The 22,421-nt window shown below is 36.3% G+C and overlaps 1 protein-coding gene across 1 annotated transcript in view; it reads left to right on the forward strand.

Moving 5' to 3' along the window:
- The window catches only part of PLD5 (phospholipase D family member 5), a 175,725-nt gene that overhangs the window by 94,345 nt on the left and 58,959 nt on the right, over positions 1–22,421 (forward strand). The window contains 1 exon segment of the mRNA XM_032681793.1: positions 16,160–16,328. Within this exon segment, the coding sequence (XP_032537684.1) occupies positions 16,160–16,328 (169 nt within the window).

A 22,421-nucleotide genomic window follows, 5' to 3' on the forward strand; every position in this document is an offset into this window, starting at 1 on the left:
AAAGGGTAAAATTACTGATATTTCTTTTAATGTTGGCAAACTAGTAATGAATTACATAGAAAAATTAATTTTAAATTATCTCTAAACTGTTTTGTTCTGTTTATTCTGAGGTTGTGTAGTATTATATTATACTGTTAAGTTTTATGTTTGATGCAACACAGATGTGCTGTTCCATTTTGAAGTATCATTATGGATTTACTTACTACAGAGAAGAAAGCAACAGGAATAAGCCAAATCCATTTCCAAGTACCTAAAAAGTGTGTTCTAAACTTGAAAAGTTGAATGTACCATGGCAACTTAGAGTGAACCTCTGGCTTCTTATGCATTGCTCACAGGTTGTGGGGGTTTATTTGGGAGGGATGGAAAGGTGGTGGTAGTGTTTGCTTTGGGTCTGTCCTGCTTGCCTTGTTTTTTATTTCAGTTACCTCCATCAGATTTTATTATTTTTCACTTTTGTTTTCTTTGATCTTCTTGAACAGACATACCACTTGTTGAACCCTTTTGATCTTCATATTTACTTTCAGTTTGTTCTTGAATCAAAGTAGTTTCCCAAACAGTTAGTTATTTTCCAGACACACAGTTTATAGACTGATATCTATTTTATTGTGTACGTTTGTAAGGTGTAAAAAACCCGTTCTGTTATAAATAGTTTTGTTGCAAAAATTATATTTTTACTCTTTATATTTTTCTCATTGTATTTGAGCTAGTGGCAAATAAAACACTGATTTTATTAATCTAGTTATTCTTTGAAACCGGACAGAAGGCAAAGAATATAGAGAGTATAAAATAAGAATAATTTAAATAGTTTACTTCTGTGTGCTCTAAGTCACAGTAAGGATTGTCTTGTTATCCAGGAGCACTTTTTGTCCAGAATAGAGTTCCAGAATGAACTTTCCAAAACCTGAGTAAACAAATAAAGCAGTAAGGATACGCCAACATAAATTTCTGAAGTTGGATTAGTGACTTAATGTGTATTTGGAAGTCTGTCAGCCAAGACCTGAAGGATTAAGGAAAACTGGGAAAAGAAGTCATGTTGCAACATACTTGGGGGGGAGGAGAGGGCAAAATGATTAATTGGCAGAGAGATGTAACTTCATATTAAAATAAATCTTTTAGGAAAGCATTGTAATGCAAATAAATTATTGAATTGAGTCAGAAAACAGCTAGTAGGATAGGTTGTGATCAGTTCATCACATATTATCTCTGGCACTTGTTCTTCCTCAGGGGGAGGACTCCTCACACTTTTCCCCTGCTCCAGCATGGGTCCCTCCCACACAGTGCAGTCCTTTAGGAACAGGCTGCTCCACTGTGGTTTCCCTGCAGGGGTCACAAGTCCTGCCAGAAAACCTGCTCCAGGATGGTATGGGCTCCTCTTTCCACAGGTGCACACATCCTGCCAGGAGCCTATTCCAGTTCCCACAGGGCAACAGCCTCCTTTGAGCACATCCTCCTGCTTTGGTGTGAGGTACTCTGTGGGCTGCAGCTGGATCTCTGCTTCCCTGTGGACTTCCACAGCCTGCCTCACTGTGGGCTGCAGGGGAATCTCAGCTCCACTGCCTGGAGTACCTCCTGCCCCTCCTTCTCCAGTGACCTTGGTGTCTGCAGGGCTGTTTCTCTCACATATTCTCACCCCTCTCTCTGACAGTAGTAATTTTTCCCCTTCTTAACTATGTTATCCTCAAGGTGCTACCACAGTTGATGAGGGGCTTGGCCTTGGCCAAGGGTCCTGGGTCTGTCTTGCAGCTGGCTGCCATTGGCTTCATTGGACATAGGGGAAACTTCTAGCAGCTTCTCACAGAAGCCACCTCAGTAGCCCCCTCCTACTAAAACCTTGCCATGCAAACCTGATGTTGTCATAGCAGCATCATGCTGTTTTTAAAATTATTTTGAGAGCTCTAAGTAGCTTGTGATAGTTCTGTCCTCTCACTTTGGCTTGTTGTAACATTTGCTAGAAATGGCCTCCTTTGAAAACTCATGCAGGTATCCCAAACCACACCTTGCATACTGAAATGCAAATTTTACAGAAATTAAGAGCTGAAGTTCAGAACATAATCCATTAGAATTACTTTTTTTTTAAAAAATCTCTTAAAAAATTACTCCGATAAAAAATATACCCCAACCAGGCAAGGTTTCTTCTATTCTGCATTTCTAACACTGCTATCTTTTTAGCAGAGTTCCCCATCTTGTCCTTCAGCAAAATTGGGTTTCACAATTAAAGTGTTCCTCTGGGTAATTACTGATCTGGGAGATATGCTCAGACAGAACCAAGCAGAGCTTACACCTTACCAGATGAGGATGTTGGTGCCTCTCTTTATAGAGGGAGCAGTAGATGGAAAGTAGAAGAGCTGAGCTCTAAGGTTTTCCTTGCTTCTTCCCTTTCAGACAAGTATCTTAATCACCATATCAGGGTCATCACCAGCTGTGTGTGTGGTGCTTTTTGTGCTGTGAAAACTGTGGGTAGGAAATAATGCAGGGTTCATAAGACCCGTAGAATGAGCAACCGTGTAAAGAGAAAGAGTGATTTATTAAATTTTGTGTGTGTGTGCCCACTGATGAGGCTAGTTCCAGTAGATACTGCCCTTTACATCAGATATTAAACAGCTTCAAATGGCTTCTTTTGTACAATACCTTTGATCATCAGTAACCATTTAAACTAGGTTGTTAAAAGCATTCACTTGCAGTTTTCATTCCTTACAAATTAAACATTTGTGATCCTTCTACATGCTAATTATTTATTCTTTTTTTATACGCATAAACTCTTGAGGCACATAAAATTGCTGGGCCAGAATTAACTACAGTTGAGTATTAATGAGATCAAACAGACAGTTAATGGGTTTAAAAAGTGAACTATGGTAGAATCCCTTATGTATAGTCGGTTTTGGAGGTTATTTAAAATGAATAAGTTAGAGCTAAGTTCTGTTCCAACTGAAGTGTTAGGAATTTTGTTATTCACTTTAGGGAGTCTGGATTTTAATTTGTTTTGCTTCACTACAGTCCACCATCTGCCTCCTCAGGTGAAGCACACATGAGGAATCTGTGAACAGTTTCCATAAACAGTTGGCTTGCACCTGGGAGGTCAAGAGGAAATTATCAATTTTGTGAGAAGTTTTTACTTGCCAGTAGACAAATAGGGGAGGCAAAGAGCTGATACTTTGTTACTGCTTTTCCTTCTCCCATCACCATTACTATGAACCTTTTTGGAGTCTCTTGTTCGCTGTAGCTTTGTCTCCATTTCTCTCTTTGGAGCATCAATAGGAAGAGCTTTGTTTTGAAGCTGCTGTGCAGCTCATCAGTCATTTGTGTTATTTATTGGGAAACAGTTGGGCCAAGGGATGGAGACATACTTTAAGACATTTTTCATGCCATAGCATCTCCGTTGATATGCATAGTTTGGTTGAAAAAAAAAAACGTCCTCAGAATTCTTCCTTCGGGAGAAATATTATTAAAACATTTATAATCAGTTATAACTAAAGTACCAGTCCACAGAAACAAACTCCTCCACTCCTTCTCATCCCTGAGGTTTCTCTGGTTTTTGAAACAGAGATGTGAAATCTTCAGATCAATATCCAGTGGTAGACCAGGGAAGTGGTTTTGAAAGACTGTGTGGTGGGAAAGAAGGTGATAGGAATCTACTCTGAGTTGTAGGTTATTTGTCGAAGGTCCAGATGTTTCTACCAGTAACGATTAGGAACGATAAATTAATCCAATGGTAGCCTGTTGGGTTTATCTGTCCTTGCATCTATCTATCTTCACATAATCCTAATATAGTCTGTAATATATCATTGTCCAAAATATCACAGAATCACAGAGTAGTTAGGGTTGGAAGGGACTTCTGGAGGTCTGCTAGAATATGTTAGATGTTGCACAAAAAGAAGAGATGACACAATCTGTACCCTAAAGAACTTGTAAGATTGTTAGTTATAATAAGCTTTCATTATGTCTCTAAAGTATCCACCAGAGGAATTATGCTAGAGTGGGTGGAGCTTCTGAGAAGATTGGCATGGGGCGAGGCAATTTCTATTTTAAAGTGTTGAGTTTTCATCAGATGTTTCTATTTTTCAGTGGGAAAATAAAATTTCATCAATGTAGACTTGTCAATCCTTATTCTTTGAGTAAGCCTGGATAAACTGTTTACCAGAAGATGCTGTAGAACACAGTTTATGGTAAGTATTAGAAACAGAATAAGAAAAGAACGAGTGGTAGTTTAGCCTACATGGGTACGGCAGGCCAGTTCCCAATGAACTTACCTTTAGTTATGTTAACTTAGAAACTATAGGTCCAGAAAATACTGGAAATGGCAAAATGAAATACTGAGGGTTTTTTTCAAAGGGAAAAGGAATAGCTTGTGTAATGAGTAACCAATAAATGTGGGGGGGGTTCCTTTTTTGGATCAAGACAAGATGGCTTCATATCCATTCACTTAGTATAACTTAATAGGGCATTTTGAGTTTCTCTCTCCTTGAATATATTTTTATGTAGAGATTTCTAGCTGTAAATGTCCAAATTAATTTATAAATACAGCTGCTGAACTGGAGTACATTAGGGAATATTTCTGCTTTACTACTTAGTGTTCCTATTGAAGTTCCTTTGAAATAAGCTTTACTTTTGGTTTTATGTAGGTACCTTTCTTGTCTTACAGTTGGTTTTGTTCTATAATAATTTAACTAATCATTCTCATATATCTCATTCACTGTAGCAAGTGAATTTTCCACATCCCATCTGTATTGCTTTAATTTACTGATTATAATTTGCTCATTAGAAATGATGATTCAGTCAAAAAAAATTCGTTTCATCTGTTGTGATGAAAGTCTGGTCCCTTTGGAATAGGTTACTTGAAATTTTGTGCTTTCCCAGGTAGGGTTTTTAAGCTGACATACCCTCTACTTAAAAAAAGAAAGATCTCAGCCTGTAAATCTTACTTCAGTGTAATACAATATTTTAGCACAGAGAAGTTGGAAAGAGTGATAAATATTTCCCTTGATTTTGTAAAAGATAGCTTGTACCAGACTAATGTATTTCCATTTCCACTGATAATGTAATTGACTACTTAAGCAATGTAAGGCAGTAGATCTACTCTGTATCAGTCTGAGCAAACCATTTGTTGGATTAGAAATTACGCAAAGGAAAGACAGCAGTGGGTACTGTAAAATCATGAACAGGGAGCGTACAGCAATGTTGTTTGAGAATCACTGACCCTCAAGGTCAATGCCATTTGTATTGTAACTCCCTGATCCTCAAGGTCAATGCCATTTGTATTGTAACTCACTGATCCTCAAGGTCAATACCATTTATATTGTAACTAGTGTATTCTGTGCTCAAAAACTAGTCTGAGAAATATTGTGACTGTTAGGAAGAACCTGGGAATTCTGCAAAAGAATAGGGTAATATCATAGGTGATTTTATGGTCTGGAGTTACAGAAATGTTACTTACTACTGCAAAGCACAAAATCATTCATTTGCAATGAAAAGTAGGAATAGGTGCTACAAATGAAAAACTGAAGGAGCATGGATATTAGAACAGGGCATCTTACTTTACTGTTGGCCTAGGCTCTTTAACTTTTCATAGAATAGGATTAAATGTAAAGCCTTATTATATTTCTCAGGTTGTTGTTCATTCAAAATAGGTGTAAAACATCACTAACCTTTATTAATGTATCATTCCATTGTGAGTGTGGTTAAATATCAAAACAGGCACCCAGAGATGATTGTGTAGTCTCCATCCTTGGAGATACTCAAAACTTCACCAGAGTGCTGAGCAACCTGATCTAAGTGGACCTTTTTTGAGCAGGTTAGACTAGATGACCTCCAGGGGTATCATCTAACCTGAATTATTTGATAATACTGTCTGCTGTTTTGTTTGCTGGAATGCCAGTTGGAGTTCCTTATTTCCCTCTGCAGTGGTGCTCTTCCTTATAGTCATGTGAGCTTTTTATGTCCACTTCTCAAAGGGGTGTCTGCCTTCCCTAGGATTCAGTATGACAGAGGTGATTCTGGCAATTGCTTGTCTCCTTGCTAAGGGTTAATCCGCAGTCTTTCGGTAGAATTTCTTCAAGCTTTCTTTCTGCAGGTCCCACCATGCAGTTTCCTATCAGAAGCTGGGTTAACACTTCAAAATTGTTCTTTGCAGACTTTCTGTATTTTCACCTTCTTTTTGTCATCTCTGCTTAACAACATTTCTCATGTTTCATTTTTCATGGAGTTTATCACTCCTAAAGTTCTGCAGTTAGTCTGATCTTGAATTAGTTGAAAATAATAATAAAACATCCTCAGAAGCAACTTTGAGAGAAATAAAACTACCTCAACTGTTGACTGTTTTGTTGGAATGTGTTGCTTAGAGTTATAGAAAAACATTGTAAAAAGATTTTTTTCTTATGCGCATTTCATGTTTCAGCAGCCATCTGGCTTTTAATTGGTCTGTTTCTTTAGTCTTTATATCTTTTTACTTTGTTTTACTCTTTGAATTTCACCAATTACAGCAGTCATACGGAGGTAGGGAATGATAGAGGTCTGGTTTAATCAGTTTTCTGACAAATATGTGACAAAAGTAACAGCTGACTGTTACTGTACCTCCTAAAGGTTTCCCTACAGAGATCATTAGAATTAAATTTGAACAAGAAGATACATGATCTGAAGGCAGAAAATAGTTGAGTGATAAAAAAATGCCCTTTCCTCAGCCTGAGAATGGAAAAACACTTTTTAAAATTTGTGAGGCTATAATGAATCTTAAATGTATCTTTTGGATTCTCATGGGGATATAAGTACCATTTTGGTACCAGTGTGATTTTTGTCACTCCCAAGCATTAGTCGAACTGCAATTTTACTAAATTTTTCATCTTTATACTATTTAAGGGAAACAATTCCTTAGGGAAACTAACAAAAGGAGACAGAATTGCTTAGAGATAGATGCAATGCTATTTACATCAGGTAAAATGAAACTAGAAGTGCCAAATATTTAATGCCATCAATGCTTGAAAGGCTTTGATAAGTTTTAATCTGGAATAATATGTGTAACTGACCATCAGTAATCAAGAAGATTGAGCTCGTAGGAGAAGGTTTTAGGAATGAAGAGTCGCTATAATAAAAAAGACACTTAAGGCACTTGACTGTGCAGGGTGAAAGCTAAAAAGGGAAATTATTGTAATCCATGAAAATACAACAGGAGAGAGAAATTATAGGGTGGAATCTGGGTTATTGAGGATAAAGGATAGAGCAGCTAAAAGGATATCAAAAGAAACAGGTTTCTGCCTATGAAACCAGCAGGATAAAAAATATTCCTGTATGACAAGTAGTGGTAAAATCCCTTCCTTGTCCTACTATCTTTTCCTTCTCTGGATAGTGTAAGAATAAAAGCATATGAAATATTGTCTGAAGTAGCAAGGAGAGAGACTTGATCACCCAGGAAACCTTTTCCATTTGAGTTTGGAACTTCTACTTACACTGTTCATGGCTTAGATTTTTAAAGCGATATATCTCGTTTTCTATTTACTACAGATAAAGGTAAGCTGCAACAAACTTTCAAAGAACTATCATTAGAGATAGTAATTACAAGTCTTAGTTGTCACTGCTGTGTCTCTTCTTATTAGGAAGCTGCCAAAATATCTGAAAACTCCCTTAAAAAAGTAAACCAACTAACCAACCAACAAAAAACCCAAAAACCAACCAACCAAACAAAAACCAAAAAATCCCATGTACGAATAAACTCTCACCCAAAACAGTAAGCCAGATTAGATTTGCATGAGGCCTCTGATGTAAAAAGTTTGAATGATGACAATTTAGGTAGCAGTACTTGAAGTATGTCCCTGGAAATTTTATGTTGTCAGTGGAGGTTTTTCAGAACCCATGCTCCTTCTTAAAAACTTAATGCTGCTTAATGCAGGAATTCCTAGGAATTTACCAAAGATGAATCCTACTGTGTTTGTCACTACTGCTTGGCTAGCAAGAAGTGCCACTAATTAAGAGCTTTCAGTGTACCTGGACAAAATCAGATGTGGTGGAGGAACAGGACAGAATGCACAGAACTGTGTCTTGAAGATTTAATAACAGTACTGTGCTTTCTGCCAATTAAGTAATTCTGCTGATCAACTTGGAGGAAATTTATTGAGAGGAAGATTAACCAGAAGAAGCAAAACAAAAGAGGTCATGTGAGATGTGATGCACAGAAGAGGGAGGCAAGGGGAGGAGGAGCCAGGGAAATAGAAGAGTTCAAATAAGGGAATAACTAGAGCAAAAGATGGTGAAAAAAAGGATGGCACATGGCTGGAGCAAGCTTTTCTGATGTGGAAAATGCCCAAGAATAAAATTCAGGAGTAGGCCTGTTGTCTTTAGAAAGCCCAGTGACCCCCACAGAAAGATGCTGCTGATACTACTCTGGCTTCTTCTTAGCATTTCTTTTCTCAAGAGCAAAAAGAAAGAAAATCTCACAATAATGAACTGTTCATTCAACATGATACATTTTGAGCACTTACCAGCAAAGTTTAAATTTCATTATGTAAAACATCATCATGGTGGAGGGTAACCATGAGAGAAATTGTCTTTGTTCCCTATCACAAAGGGCTCCACAATGAGCCGGAATGAATGAATAAACATCTGGGAAAAAATAATTAGGGAAATGATGGGAAATAAGACAACTGAAGGATGAAGTTGTGATGGTTGTAGACAATCTTGTTATGGTACTTGAAGTTTGACAGAGCAGATATGAGCTCTTGCAGTGCTGTTGTGACTCCAAATAAATTTGAGTCGTCTGCAAATGTTGATACAACATTCTTCTTTCTCGATGTATTTTTTTAATGAGATCAAAATGCAAGCTGTTTTCCCTCTGTTTTTAAACACTATTGTGAAATCACAGTCTAAAAGGAAGTTATTTTGGCATGTGATAAGGTGCTGAAAAATTTTGTAGTATGTTTTAGACATGATGAGGGCAGAGCTGTACCACAGATAAATTTTAGAGCTTCTTATCATGATTTTTCATGCCCTAACAATAGCCTAATGGGAGTGTCTTACAGAAATATATATGAAGAACAGATGGCAGTTTCTGTTCTTAGTCTGTGTCCGTTAAATATATTTCACACATATCCCCAAGGCTTATGTATGTTTTGCATGAAGACAGCCAGGAGCAGAACATTGCAACATTTAACCTCTGTATTGTGCCTTCTTGTATGTGAAATTCAGCTACAGTGTGCTCTGAAACGAATGATGTCTAGAGATACTTTTGCTTTCTTTGATATAAAAATACCTCAGTGTCTCACTTGAGAAAAACTCTTTGAGTATTTGAATCAAGTGATTGTTCAGTGAAATAAGATTTACTTGAACCCTAAGAAATTTTATTCTGATCAAAATATAGGAATTATTCCATTAAAAAAGGGTGCAAATCAGAGCTTTGACATCAAGCAAAGAATTGCAAGAATCTAGAAATTTGGTATGTGATGCCTTTTCTATTGACTATGAATTCGAAACGTCAATTTCCATCAGAATGTGGGGAGAATTAGATGATGGATGTGCCAATGTGGTTCAAACAGTGGGTTTTTTGACATCTCTAGTGGCCTTATCAAACAATTCAGGCACATTTTTACATTACAATGTTTAGTGAATGTATTTATCTCAGTGCTGAACTTTTAGGTATAGTGTGAAAGTTGTGGTATGTATCACTTCTGATTACTGATTAGACAGCAGAGGGGCTTCAAGAGCTGCTGACACAGGCTGGATTTAGATACTGATGATCAGATGCTGATGATCAGTTCTTGCAAGATTTCACCTGAAATTAAACAATTAAATAAGACCTCTGAGTGTTTCCTAAAATGAAACTTCATTCTGTCTCTTGGGAATGCAGATGTAGGTGTCACTATTGCAGCCCTTTCCTCTAGCAAATAATTTTTTCCTCAAGGAATAAGGCACTAATTCTCATAGATGAAGATGGGAAAGCTGAGACTATAAAGCATAGGGTTTTCTTTGGAATAGCGTAATGGTTTTCTGGTCCAAGCAGCCTTGATTAAGTCCATGGTTAATCTGTTGTTAATTTCAGGTATTAAGTTGGGTACTTTTTTTTTCATGGACTGAATTCATATACAAATTTGAAGTTAAGAGTAGCACAAGACCTCTGTTGTAAAGATTTTAACTTTGTTATATTTTTATATTTGCCTTTATTAAATATAGGCATCCTTGTTTCTGGTTTGATGGCTTAGCTGCTCAGCTTCATAATGTATTTTTCCTTAGCCAGTGTCAAAAAAATTCTATCCCAATGAGATATTTAGAATTACTTCTATGATTATTCCATAAAGCATTTATGTGTTCTGACACACTAGGTCTTCATTTGTTTGGTCTGTATATATACATATACAGTATATATACATATACAGTATACATACATATACTGTATGTATGTAAGTGGTTACAAAAGGTATAAAAAAGGGGATAAATTGTTCTGAGAATTTAGGAACTGTGACTATACTGGGATTTATCATAGAATTGTGAAGCAGAAAGTTACAGTTAAATGTTTTCATTTCATTTATACTCAATGTTTGTATTTAAATCTGGAAGAATTAGATTTGTATGTTCAGGACCTGTGAAATATCTTTGCTGAATTGCTGAGAAATGCCAGACTGAAGTCTAGAGGATGAAACTCCACATCCTGTCTGTCCAGTGAATTACAGTCAATTCAGTAAATTAAATATTTCTTTGGTCCTCTACATTCTTATAATGATAATTCTACCAGGTAGAGAGAGATTTCAGAGTCTCAACTGATGATAGCTGTTAGCGATCACCAGTTCTGAGCTTTATTTTGCTTATATATGTAGACTTTAACAATCAGTCAAATCAATTTTCTTTGGAAATAATTTAAAAATATCTAAGTTATCTAGGTATTTTCAAATACATGTGCTAGTGTAATGGTTCGGGCATAACATAACACAGCTAGAAACCTAAAGCAAAGCACCTGAAGCAAAATCACACATTATATTATCCCAAAAGGGCCTTTACACATATTTTGTCTGACCCCTTCAATTAGATTCTAATTTTTTTTTATTCTTTTATGAGAGATTTGTCATTGAGTCTTAATGACACTAGACAGTTTTATACAATGGAATCAACAATCTTCATTTAAGCATCCAATTTAGGGAGCAAGGGCAGTTGATAAGGATTATTTTGGTTTGCACCTGGATACGTAAAAGTGTAGGGAAAAGATCATTATTGAGCTGGACTGACCTGCATAATTCATGACAAATGCTAAGTCTGCATAAACCATATGAGAAGTCCTAAGAAAATCAATAAGGCTACTTAAAGGCTTAGAGCTCATTGCACTTTATTTATGTGTTTTTTTGAACTGAGGCAAATATCAGTCATGCCAGTAAAATAAATGAAGATCTTTAGTGTTTGCTAATTATTCTTCCTTGTGCTTCTTTTTCATTTGATAATTTATATGACTGCTGTCTTGGTTTCAGTATTAAAATGATCCTGGCAGGCTAGATTGAATTTATGATTAAGGTTCAGATTTTCTTTGACACCAGGGAAACAGTGTCCCTGGCAGGGTGAAATGACATTATGAAACATCTGGTCAGTTTTTTCCCTCTTTTGGATGCAGTTTTGCCTTTGAGAACTAAAAGCTGCTAAATTTTTGCCAGTAGCCCAAAGTTTGTTCAAGAGACACACATATAGTATCTGCCTATTTTTACTGTCCGAGCCCTTTTTCTAGTCTAATTAACCCACATGCTAGGTTAAGAGTCTCTGTTTCCTTCAGAGAAAGAAATTGGTGTGAGATCAGAAACAAATCTTCTTGCTTTCTGGCCAAAGAACTGTCAATGATGAAGAGGAACTCTTAACCAGGTACAGAATTCACTTGGAATTGCTAAAGGCATGTCTGGTAGCTGAGCTCAGAAGAGTCTTATTATTGAGGTCGTAGTCTATTCTTTGGTAGGTGTTAAATACCATTCTATTTGCCACATTTCTGTTAGCTAAGAAGAGCTAACTTTACAGAAATTGTATGACATTACTTTCAGGTTTCTCAGTCTCTGTGTGGTAGTTTTGAGAATATTCCGCTATAAAACTGAAGAGACTAGCCTCTGTTGGCATTATCAGATGAAACAGAGCACCAGGAAATCAGAGAAAGGAAGGACATCTCATTCAGCAGGTGTAAGGTTATCTGCTAATGATTTTGAAGGTAGAAGAAGCCTGTTTTAATCACCGTGGTACATTTGTTCTGTTTTACTTTGTTAATATGCCATTTTTGCAGAATAGATTAAGTCATCATGCCTAACCTTCCTCAAGATCTGTGAATAACCTTCTCTTCTGTTAGTTTTTTATTATACTAAATTTGAAAAACCTCTTTGTGGATCATATTGGAACAAAAAAGAAAGCTAAATTTAGCTTTTATTGGTGGAATTGGGGCTTTGCAAACTCAAATTTTTGCACAGAAGTTTTAACAAAACTCATCTTGACTGAGCACTGGAACTTTGCTATTGTGCCAAGGAAAAAGGGAAGATTATAAAGGCAAAATCACTTAGTGTAAAAACGTGGTACTTGACTTTTTTTTATAACTTCTGAGCTTGGTGTTGAGTTTTGATTGGGAAAGGGAGCATATTGGAAGTTTTTGACAGAATCAGTTCATTTTTAAAGGTATGTCTAAACTCTGAAAACAACTTTTTAACTAGTGCCCCAGCTAGATTAAATGTGGGTGGGTTTTTTTGGTTTTTGGTTGTGGGGTTTTTTTTCATTTGGTTGATTTTTTTGGTTGTGGTGTTGGTTTTTTGGGGGGTTATTTTCTGCTAAAGAACAAAAAGGGGAATCATAGAATATGCTGAGTTGGAAGGGACCCACAAGGTTCATCGAGTCCAACTCCTGGCCCTGTGCAGGACACCCCAAGAATCTCACCGTGAGCCTGAGAGCCATTGTCCAAATGCTTCTTGAACTTGGATAGGCTTGGTGCTGTGATCACTTCCCTTTGTTTACTATTTGGTTAAACAGAAGACTAGGAAATATATTACCAGATAATATCTGTTCTAAATTACAGTTTTGGTAACTGGAATGCATTTGGCTTCTACTGGATAATCAAACCCAAATTATAAAATGGCAGGAGCTGTGTAGTCACATGCCTTATTTAGTGCTGGTGCTGTAGCCTACTGAATGCTGTGCAAATTTAAAAGTTGGGAGCTGTTCTTCTAGTGAAGAGCAAGTTCATTCTAACAGTAAGAATAACCTTCCTTATCAAGTGGCACCTTGTCCTTGACGAGGGCCCTTTTAAGAGGGAGTCGAATTCCTTTTTGCCCCCTAAATTTGCCTTGCTACTTTCTTTGAATAAGTAAATGGTTTTAACCCATGAAACAGGAGAGCCCAACTTTTTTGCATATCTGGATGGTATCTGTATCAAAATGTATGTATAGAGCAATGACCCACAACTACAGGTCTTCCTGCGTTACAGTTTAAGGTATGGATTCCAGTGACTTCTGAAATCAGCGTTTATAATATATAGATACAGCATTTTCCCCTACTTCAGACCTAAATAATGTGAAGTCAGAAACGAACGTGTATGTGTTTGGCTGGATCTGATCCCTAATCTCAAATATGGCAGGGTTGGGACTTGGAGATATTGGAGATATGCAAAAACCTGACTGGACAGTGTCCTGATCAACCTGCTGTCACTGATCTTCCTTTGACAAACAGGGCTGAGCTACATTGTCTCCAGATCATCTCAACCCTTCTGTGACAGTGTTACCTTTTTGGCAACTTTCAACCTGCCAAAGATATAGACCGGAAAAATGGAAGTTAAGCTAATGCTTTCCACTGAGACACCAGTTCACTAGGAAACTGCCTATAGGAAACACTACTAAAAACCACTGGAAATGACTGTGACAGGTTCAGTCCTATCAGTTATTTTGTGGGCTCCAGTGTATTCATTTGCATAAGTTCCACCAGAAAATACTGTGCCATGTCAGACAATATTCTAATGTTGAGAAATTTTGGTCAGAACTTGTGTCAAGGGAGTGATGTACACTTTTAAATTTTAGCTAAACCAGAACTACATTTGACAGATTATTTTATTTTTGTATAATCATTTGATATGAAGAATGTCTTTGAAGAATATTCAGAATAACTCTTTCCTGTATCTACACATAATTGGGTAGAGGATGGAAGATGTCAGAAAGATATGGATTTGTGTCTCATCTTTCCCATGGATTATCGAGGGTCCTTGTAGAGATCACTTTGACTTCTGAGCTTCAATGTCTTGCTGTTTGAAGGTGGCCATCCTACAACTCTCCATAAAATTCTTCTGGAAACATTGGACATGCTGAGAGCTGCAATATGATTAGTAATGTTAACTATTGAAAAAGAATTAACCAGGCTTTCAAGGGATCTAACAAAAGTTTTATTAAGTTCTGTAACAGGATTATATGCAGCAGAAATAAGCTGAAAACCTTGAGTGTTAGAGTAAAATAGTTTATTTTTTAATGGGTTAATAAGGCACTAAATTTTTAGAGCACTAGTTATTTCAAAAAGTTTGTAAATAATGTAGGTAGTATGTTTTAGAATAAAATATACTCTAAAGACAGTAAAAAAATCAAGTTGTGTTTTTAACATTTTGCAGTTTATATGCTGGTGTTACATCTCCATTACTATAACATAGAGAAGTTTAATGTTAAAAAATAGAATAGAGTGTTCATAGTAAGTTGTGGAGAGCATCACTAGTAATTGCAGCTTAGTGATAGGTATGTTGTTTGACAGATTTTAGGGAATAAGAGAACATACTTGAATGTTTAATGAAAGGAAGAGCTGGGCCTGTTCTAGTTTGATGGGGGATTTTTTGCCAGGCCAGAAGATTAAGAGTACTATAATGACCACAGGTTTACTTTATCACAATTCTTGCTGGGTTTTCTTTACATTGTTTAAGAGTACTAATTTTCTGTCTTTTCATGGGTTTACTTTACAAACATGCTTGATAATCTGAAATAGTTGTAAAAGTTCCCATGTAAACCCTTTAGGGTCCACTGAATTAATAGAATATACTTCACTAATCTGTTTTTCTAAGAGTCAAAACATGTACAATTCTCTTTTACACTAGAATTTTGCAATAATGATTTACTTAAAGTTTACAAATTATATTCCTATTACTGGAGTTAATAATTAAAGCTATTAACAAGTACAAAAACAGTGTGGAAATGCTTGATGTACTTGGATACAATGAAGAGGAGTATTCTCCAAGTTCCTACTACAGCTTTCTTACATCTGTTTTGTATGATTCACAGTAAAAGTGGCAGATGTTGGGGACACTTACAGAAGTGCTTTTTGGATGAGCTGAAAATTCAATCTCTTTACGTAAAGACAGAATTGGGGAACTTGCTTTATTTCCAAATTCCTCCACTGAGTGTAGAGAGAAGCTTTACCTGCTGCAATTTAAGGAAATCTAGCAGTGGAACACTATGCTAAATGACACACAGCATTTCCCTGAAGCAGAGGAGCATATTTTGAACTGTCATTTTACTTCAATGTTTGTTTCACTTTTTGGATGTGTTTGTATCCATATAAATGTAGGTAGTCTCTTACAAATGTTTTGAGTACTATAGGCAGTTAGATCAAAGAACCTTTCAGAAAAAACAGGAAATTAGAAGGGCATAATTCTTCTTTTTTAACCACTGGATTCCAGTTAGAACCTTACACAGGTAAAAGCAGAAAAATTAGGTAACTTAGAACAACTGGAAAGGAAAAGTTCATATGTACAAGACTACAATGTAATAGAATGTCAGCTAGAAAAGCAAACCTAAGAGAATACCAGAGAGTTTACATCTTGCCACATCTTTAGACAGAAGAAACTAAATGCAGAGATGAGAGGGCAAAACAAGAAAAGATTGTTTTATTCTTCCCATCCTCGCTTTAAGGACTGATTCCCGCTTACTGTGTTGAAAGAAGTAAGCTTTTCTATGTTTAAGCTAATTTTGCAGAGCTTCAAAAGCTTAATTGGTTTTGCTGCATTACCAGTACCTGCACTTTATTGTTTTGGGAAGTGTGGAGTATGACAGTCAGCAACTTCAGAGCGAGTTGTGGGTGGCACACTGCTGAAAGCTTCTCGGAGCAGATGCTGAACCACAGGCCCAAAACCCGACATTCTTTAAAATCTGGAATTTTTTAATAAAGAAAAGTGCTTTTGTTAAGTGGTTATTTTTTCCTTATCTATTCTCAGGGTTGCTCTTGTGGAAAATATTCCTGAAGGGATCAACTATTCAGACAGTGCACCATCCCATTTGTCTCTTTTCCAAGGCTGGATGAATTTGCTTAATATGGCTGAAAAGTCTGTTGACATAGTATCTTCCCAGTGGGACCTCAATCACAGTCATCCATCAGCATGCCAGGTATGTTCTAGCCTAACAAAAGAGTGGGACTTTAGCAGTGTGTTCTTGTTGTTACACTATTAATTTTATAGAACTATGACCCTTCCCTGTAGCAGACCTGTTTTGTTTGGGTAGTCTAAAAATTGATTTTCTTATGGGGATTTTCCTGCCAATACAATAGTTTTCTGAGAGTGGTGGTATGCCTGGACTAGATAACATTCAACACATACTCGTATGACTTCCATCTTCGGAAAGGATGTAATTGTGTAATCTTAAAAAAGCTGCCAAATTGTACCTATATTAGCACATCCGTATTTTAGGAATATTCATAAATCTATACAGTTTTTTTCTACTTGATGCAACTGATGAAATAAAAGAGCAAGCATGTGGATTAATTCTGCAGCCAAGTAGATGGATAGAATTACACTTATAAAGAACAATATAGTATCAGATGATTCATAGCTTTTCAAAATTAATCTTGGGAGGGACTGGTGTTCAAGATTCCTGCAATAAAGAACAATAGGAAAAATCATAAATCACACTGAATAAGACAGACATGCATTACAATGATGCTGTGCCAACAAAAACTTTATTCTTGAGAGCAATCCTCTTAGAAATATGGTTAGGGCAGGTTTCCATTTAGTATCACTTGTGAAAGTAAGATATCAAAGAATTGATAGGCTGTGAGAATATCTCTTCTTTTCCACTAAATAGATTCTTAGCTGAAAGAAGCAGCTCAGCTGACATGAAATGGGATTAAAATGACAGCCAGGTAACTGTAATTAATCAATTCTATTATGCTATGTCACAAGCTCTTGGCTTTCCTCTCTAGTTCTGTTGATGCTGTGCAGTAAAAAAATGCCTTTTGGTAGGTAATAGGCAAAGCCTGGTATTTTGAGCAACTAAATTCTACTTCTTTTGGAAGAGCCTGTAGCTTAGTTGCACAGCATACATTAACTTTTCTTCAGAATAAATTTGCTACGTGTCCATTTAAAATAGTGAAAATCTAAGGTGAGCAGATGAATAGAAAATTTAATTCAAACCCTTCCTTTTAGAATGCTTATAAATGTTGGAATATGGTTTGTGAATAAATTATGGAATATAAAAGTATTGACTTTTTCACAATGTAATTATGCAGCTGAACTTTATTTAAATTTATTGCCTAAGTAACTTCAAACCCATGTACTGTCATTCAAGCAGATGTATTCAAAGAGGCAGTGCCTCAGATGTTTCTAGGGTGTGCATGAATTGATATGTGCATGAATCTTTTAAAAGTGTTTTGTCTGAAAAAAAATTCAACATGTCATTTGCTTCAAAACAGCAGAGCCTAACAAACCCCAAACAAAGGACAAAAAATAGGAAACTAGAAGTTGGGATTTCAACAGTTAAGTATCAAATCCATTCACTGTTCCACATTCGCATGCAAAGTAAAAATTGGAAGATATTATTCAGCAGGGAAAGAAAGAAGAGACATCTAAGAAGTGGATTTGTTCTTTCATCCTCAAATACACAGTTAAAGCCAGAAAAATTGAACATTTTTCATAGTATTCTATTCTAGTTATCTATTTCTGTCTTCTAGTAGTCTTACAAAATGAGTAATTACTTCTGTTTAAAGGCAATTAATATTCCAGTCATCTCCTCATTTGTACAGCAGTGGGGGCTGAACAGCTGATAGATTTTTCTGTCAAGCTTGTCTATTCATGCTAAAACACTATATTGTTATTGGCTGGTCTGATTGCTAAAAAATTGCCAAGAGGCAGTGTTTCTTAGCAAATCACTGCCCCAGAGAATGTACACAAAGCTTAGTCTGTGAAAGGGAAGGGAGAAAGCTTGTGTCGTTACATCTGCTTTCTCCACTTGTGAAATCAAAGCGGAATTTCAGAGGAGCTTCAGTAACTATAATCTAGTAATTGTCTGAATAATAAGTTGAATGTCTTCAAGTTTTTGGAATTTGATTTTGGGAAAATTTGCCCCAAAATAGCAGAAGCATTGTGAAAGGTAAGAGTATTGTACAGTGCTTAGTTACTAAGTTTTAGTTCCTTGAATTAATCTCGTTTTTTAGAAACTAAGGACATAACCATTTTCCATAGGGACCCACGCCCTGCTCTATAACTAGCAATTTCCATTTTATGAATATTCAAGGCTTATTGCAAAGCAAAGTTCTCCACAAGAGCTCTTGAACAAACATGGATTTTTGAAGGAGAAAAGCAGAGTAGGCTAGATTGTTTTTTCTCAATTAGTTACAAGGTTTAACTACATTCTCTACATATCTTTGTGCAGTCAAATACATACATATATATGTCCAATATACATATTGAAGAAAAATACAGCAGGAAATTCTGCAACTTTATATACACACATGCATACATATGCTCAATACACATATTATCCTTATGTATACATGTCCATCTTGTCTAAATGTATATTGTACATATGTATATATGTATACATCTGCATATATGAAATTGCAGAATTTCCTGCTCTATTTTTCTTCATTTTTGTTTATGGATATGTTACCTAGTGTCCTTGAGTCTTGCCTGTCCATATTTTGTTGCTATAAATCTAAATAAACTTTCATTGCTGATTGAGCTGTCCAACTCACAACACCGTGCTCAGTCATCTGAGATCATGAGTCTTGCTAAATTGGATTCCCTAAAAACAGACACGTGATGGTACAGTATTTCTATGCTTCTACAGCTTAAGTGGTCAAGTAAAAAAATATTTGTTTGGCAAAAGAGTGAGTAGGCTTTCTGCACTTCCCTTTCTCATTCAAAAGAAAATTACATATTACATATTTTGGCAACATTGTCATATCTGTGTTTTCAAGATTACAGGGTAGTTGTCATGTAAAAGCATTGAGGTTTTTGTGGAATGTGAATGTGTGAGTCCTCCTGTGTCAATCTGATGTTTAGAGGTATTAGATGATAATGGAAACAATTTTTTGAGTGTAGCTTTTAATTCATTTGCAGTGAAAAGAGAGAGGTGAATGCAAGATCATGCCAGTTTCATGATTTTCACAGTTCATTTCCTCTGGCTCATCTCATGTTTAGAAACTTTAATTTAGAATGACCTTTTAGGTTTCCAGCAAGTCCTTCACAAACTTTGGTTGATTTTTCATAAATAAAAATTAATGCCACTGTGGCTTATTGGTACTGCCATGAGTATCACACAGTTCTTCCTGGATGGCTATTTAGATGAACATAAAATGATCGAAGAGTAGATCTGTGTCTGAGTTTTACAATTATCACATAAAAAGTAGATGTTTCTAACTTTATTTACCTACCTGCTGTGCATGTCCCAAATGGTTTGATGGGAGAAGTCCCCTGCTCCATCTAGTACTCTGTCTCATGTAAGCCAGCTGTGCAGCTTTGTAATGAATCTCTGATGACAAATCATGTGTCACTCACACGTGCATTGGCCAAGGATCTTAAGTGATTTGTTTGGTAAAACAAATGTTAGTGCAAGAGCTTAAGTTCTCTTCCTTGACAATTATAAAAAAAATACAAATAATACAAAGAAGGGCACAGCTCCAAACCTAGCAGCTACCAGCAGAAATTTGCTACCATGAGCTATAGAGATTGCAGTGTATTTTCTTTTCTATAAGCTCATCTTTACATAAACATCTCCCCTCTTCAGGTGGTGGCATTTCCCTGGTGCAGCTGGTACAGACTGAGGCATAGAAAATAAATTCAAAAAGAAGAGGTTTTAAAATGAAAGCACGTTCCCTCCTTTTGCATTATCTGTTTCACTAGAAGAATTTGAGGAGAGCATTTAATTTTCTCTGTTCTGTATTAAACAGAAGCATTTAAAGTTAGGATTTCTTGATTTTTTTGCTCTATTGGTTTCTGCCAGCATGCTATGATTTTTAGTGATGTTTTTAAATATACCCAGAGGCTTGATTATAGGAAAACTTTTTAAAAATATTAGTAGAACTGTAGAGAAAAAACTGAGAAGAAAAGTCTATGAAATAACCAGGTTTATTTCTATGGAAAGAAAAAGGTAGACATTGTTTAAACTGTAGGAATCCAAGTTACTGAAGAGCACAATAATTCAGTTATAGAGTGCTTCAGTAAATACAGCATTTTCACATTTGTATCTCCCTTCTAATAAGGAGTGCATGCTGATAGAGACAACAGCAGGCAAGGGAAGTCAACCAGGCTTGAATCAGCCTGTCTAAAGACTGCCAATAAATTGCTTTGGGGGCAATTTCAGGGCCTTTTGGTAATGACAGCTTCCTCTTTTTTTAAGAGAAAAAGAGTTTGCTGTGGCAGGCACAGTTGGGATTGATGTTTGAGATGTATACAGCTACCTTGTGAATATCAGTTTGTTCATGTTATAAATGCATTCTACATCCTATTTTGTCACTTTTGGTAGGTTTTTTGAAACAGCCCAGTGAAAAGTGTATGAGAATATTTTATCAGGATAAGCAGATTTCTGGTGGTAATGTTTGTTAAAATGCAGATATGCTGTAAGTAGCATGCCAGTTTCATAGCAGTTGGCTGCTACTATTTCTCAGTCCTCACAAGCTGGGTATATAGAAATGATTCTGATCATTGTCATGTAGTTGTGCAGCAGCCTGGTATTGTCTCGCAAATGGAATGTGGTCTGAATGACAACATGAGGGTTTGTATTCAACAGAAGCATTTCAAATGTGCTGACAGCAGTGACAAAACTCTTTAAACCTTCCATCCCTTCTTTTTTCCTTTTCATAAGAAAAAACAGTAACATTGCAAGTAAACATGTCAGAAAGTACAGAAACTGAGTTTCAAATTAATATTAATAGGGACGAAGACCAGATTCTTCAGCAATGAAGGAAGAACCGTAGTGCATATAGATTTTTAAAAGCAAGTTGTGAATTTTTCATAATTTAGAGTGTCTAGATTAAACCTTGGTGAGGAAATGAATGCCTGCTGAGAGATGATGCAGTGAGAGATGAGATGGAGGGAATTCTATCCAATTCTGTCACTGGGTGGTGGTTTTTTGTGTACTTATATAAACACAAATATTTGTAGTGTGTGCACTCCTAGTCTTAACCATCACTACTTAGAGATACTTTGAATGTTTAATCAATTTTGAGGTTTTATTCTTTATGAACGTAATTGGGGGGGGGGGGGAAGAATTATATAAAGTAGTAGCTTGTAGTGTCCCTGATGGGGAAATAGATGTATTTGCAGAGCAAATGGCTTCCTTGGAATGCAGGGCTGCACTCCAAGTGATATATTCACCCATAGAATGGGCTCTTCAGCAGGTATCATGGCCTACAAGAGACAGCTATGTTGGTCACATCAGGGCATAATAAAATCAAGTAAAACTCAGGAGAAGGTGCTAGGAAGATACTTGTTTATCAAAGAGAGGCTTGTTTATCAAAGCTTCTGTAAATCATATGTAAATATATTCTCATGCAGGTAGAAGGGGCAATAATGTCCAAAAATAATTACCATAGGGAAAAAACAGTAAGAATTATCTCCTGAAGTAAATAATTTTATCAGCTTAAGATATAAACTTTCTAAACATTTCTTCAGCAGATCAGTTAATTAGTTAATTTGTATTGATAGTGCTAACCACTTTCCCTCAAATTTATGAATGCATTTTCGATGTTTTTTTTTTATATGCTAGAGCTTTCTACCGTGCTTCTAGACAAAATCAGTTTTGACAGATAACCTAAACAAAAATAGTCTTTATCTTTCTACTTAGTAAATTGAATAAACACAGAGTACCTTTCTGAGTAGCTGTTTCTATCTATATGTATATTAATTAATTTCCATAATGCAGGCCTTTTAGTCCTTAATTTTCCCAGGTAACTTTTGCAAAGATATAGCTAATGAAAATCAAAACTGCTGATTTCTCCAGTCAGGGGACCCATATGTATGTCCAAAGGCTGGCTGAGCTCTGCCATGCCGGGAGGCTCTCGTTCTGGAGGATGGGGCATGGATTGGGAATTCGGCAGACAAGCGGGCAGTGATTGCTATTTCCGGTTTTTGTTAGAGTCTAGCAGTGCCAGACTGCAGCAATGGCAGGAGAAACACTCTTGGAGGGAGAAGGGCACCCAGAAATACTGATCAGTGCACCTCTGCTCCCCCAGAATCATGCTAGAGTTGCTGCATAACTCTATGT

This window comes from Chiroxiphia lanceolata, chromosome 3, assembly GCF_009829145.1.
Source record: "Chiroxiphia lanceolata isolate bChiLan1 chromosome 3, bChiLan1.pri, whole genome shotgun sequence".
Taxonomy (NCBI): domain Eukaryota; kingdom Metazoa; phylum Chordata; class Aves; order Passeriformes; family Pipridae; genus Chiroxiphia; species Chiroxiphia lanceolata.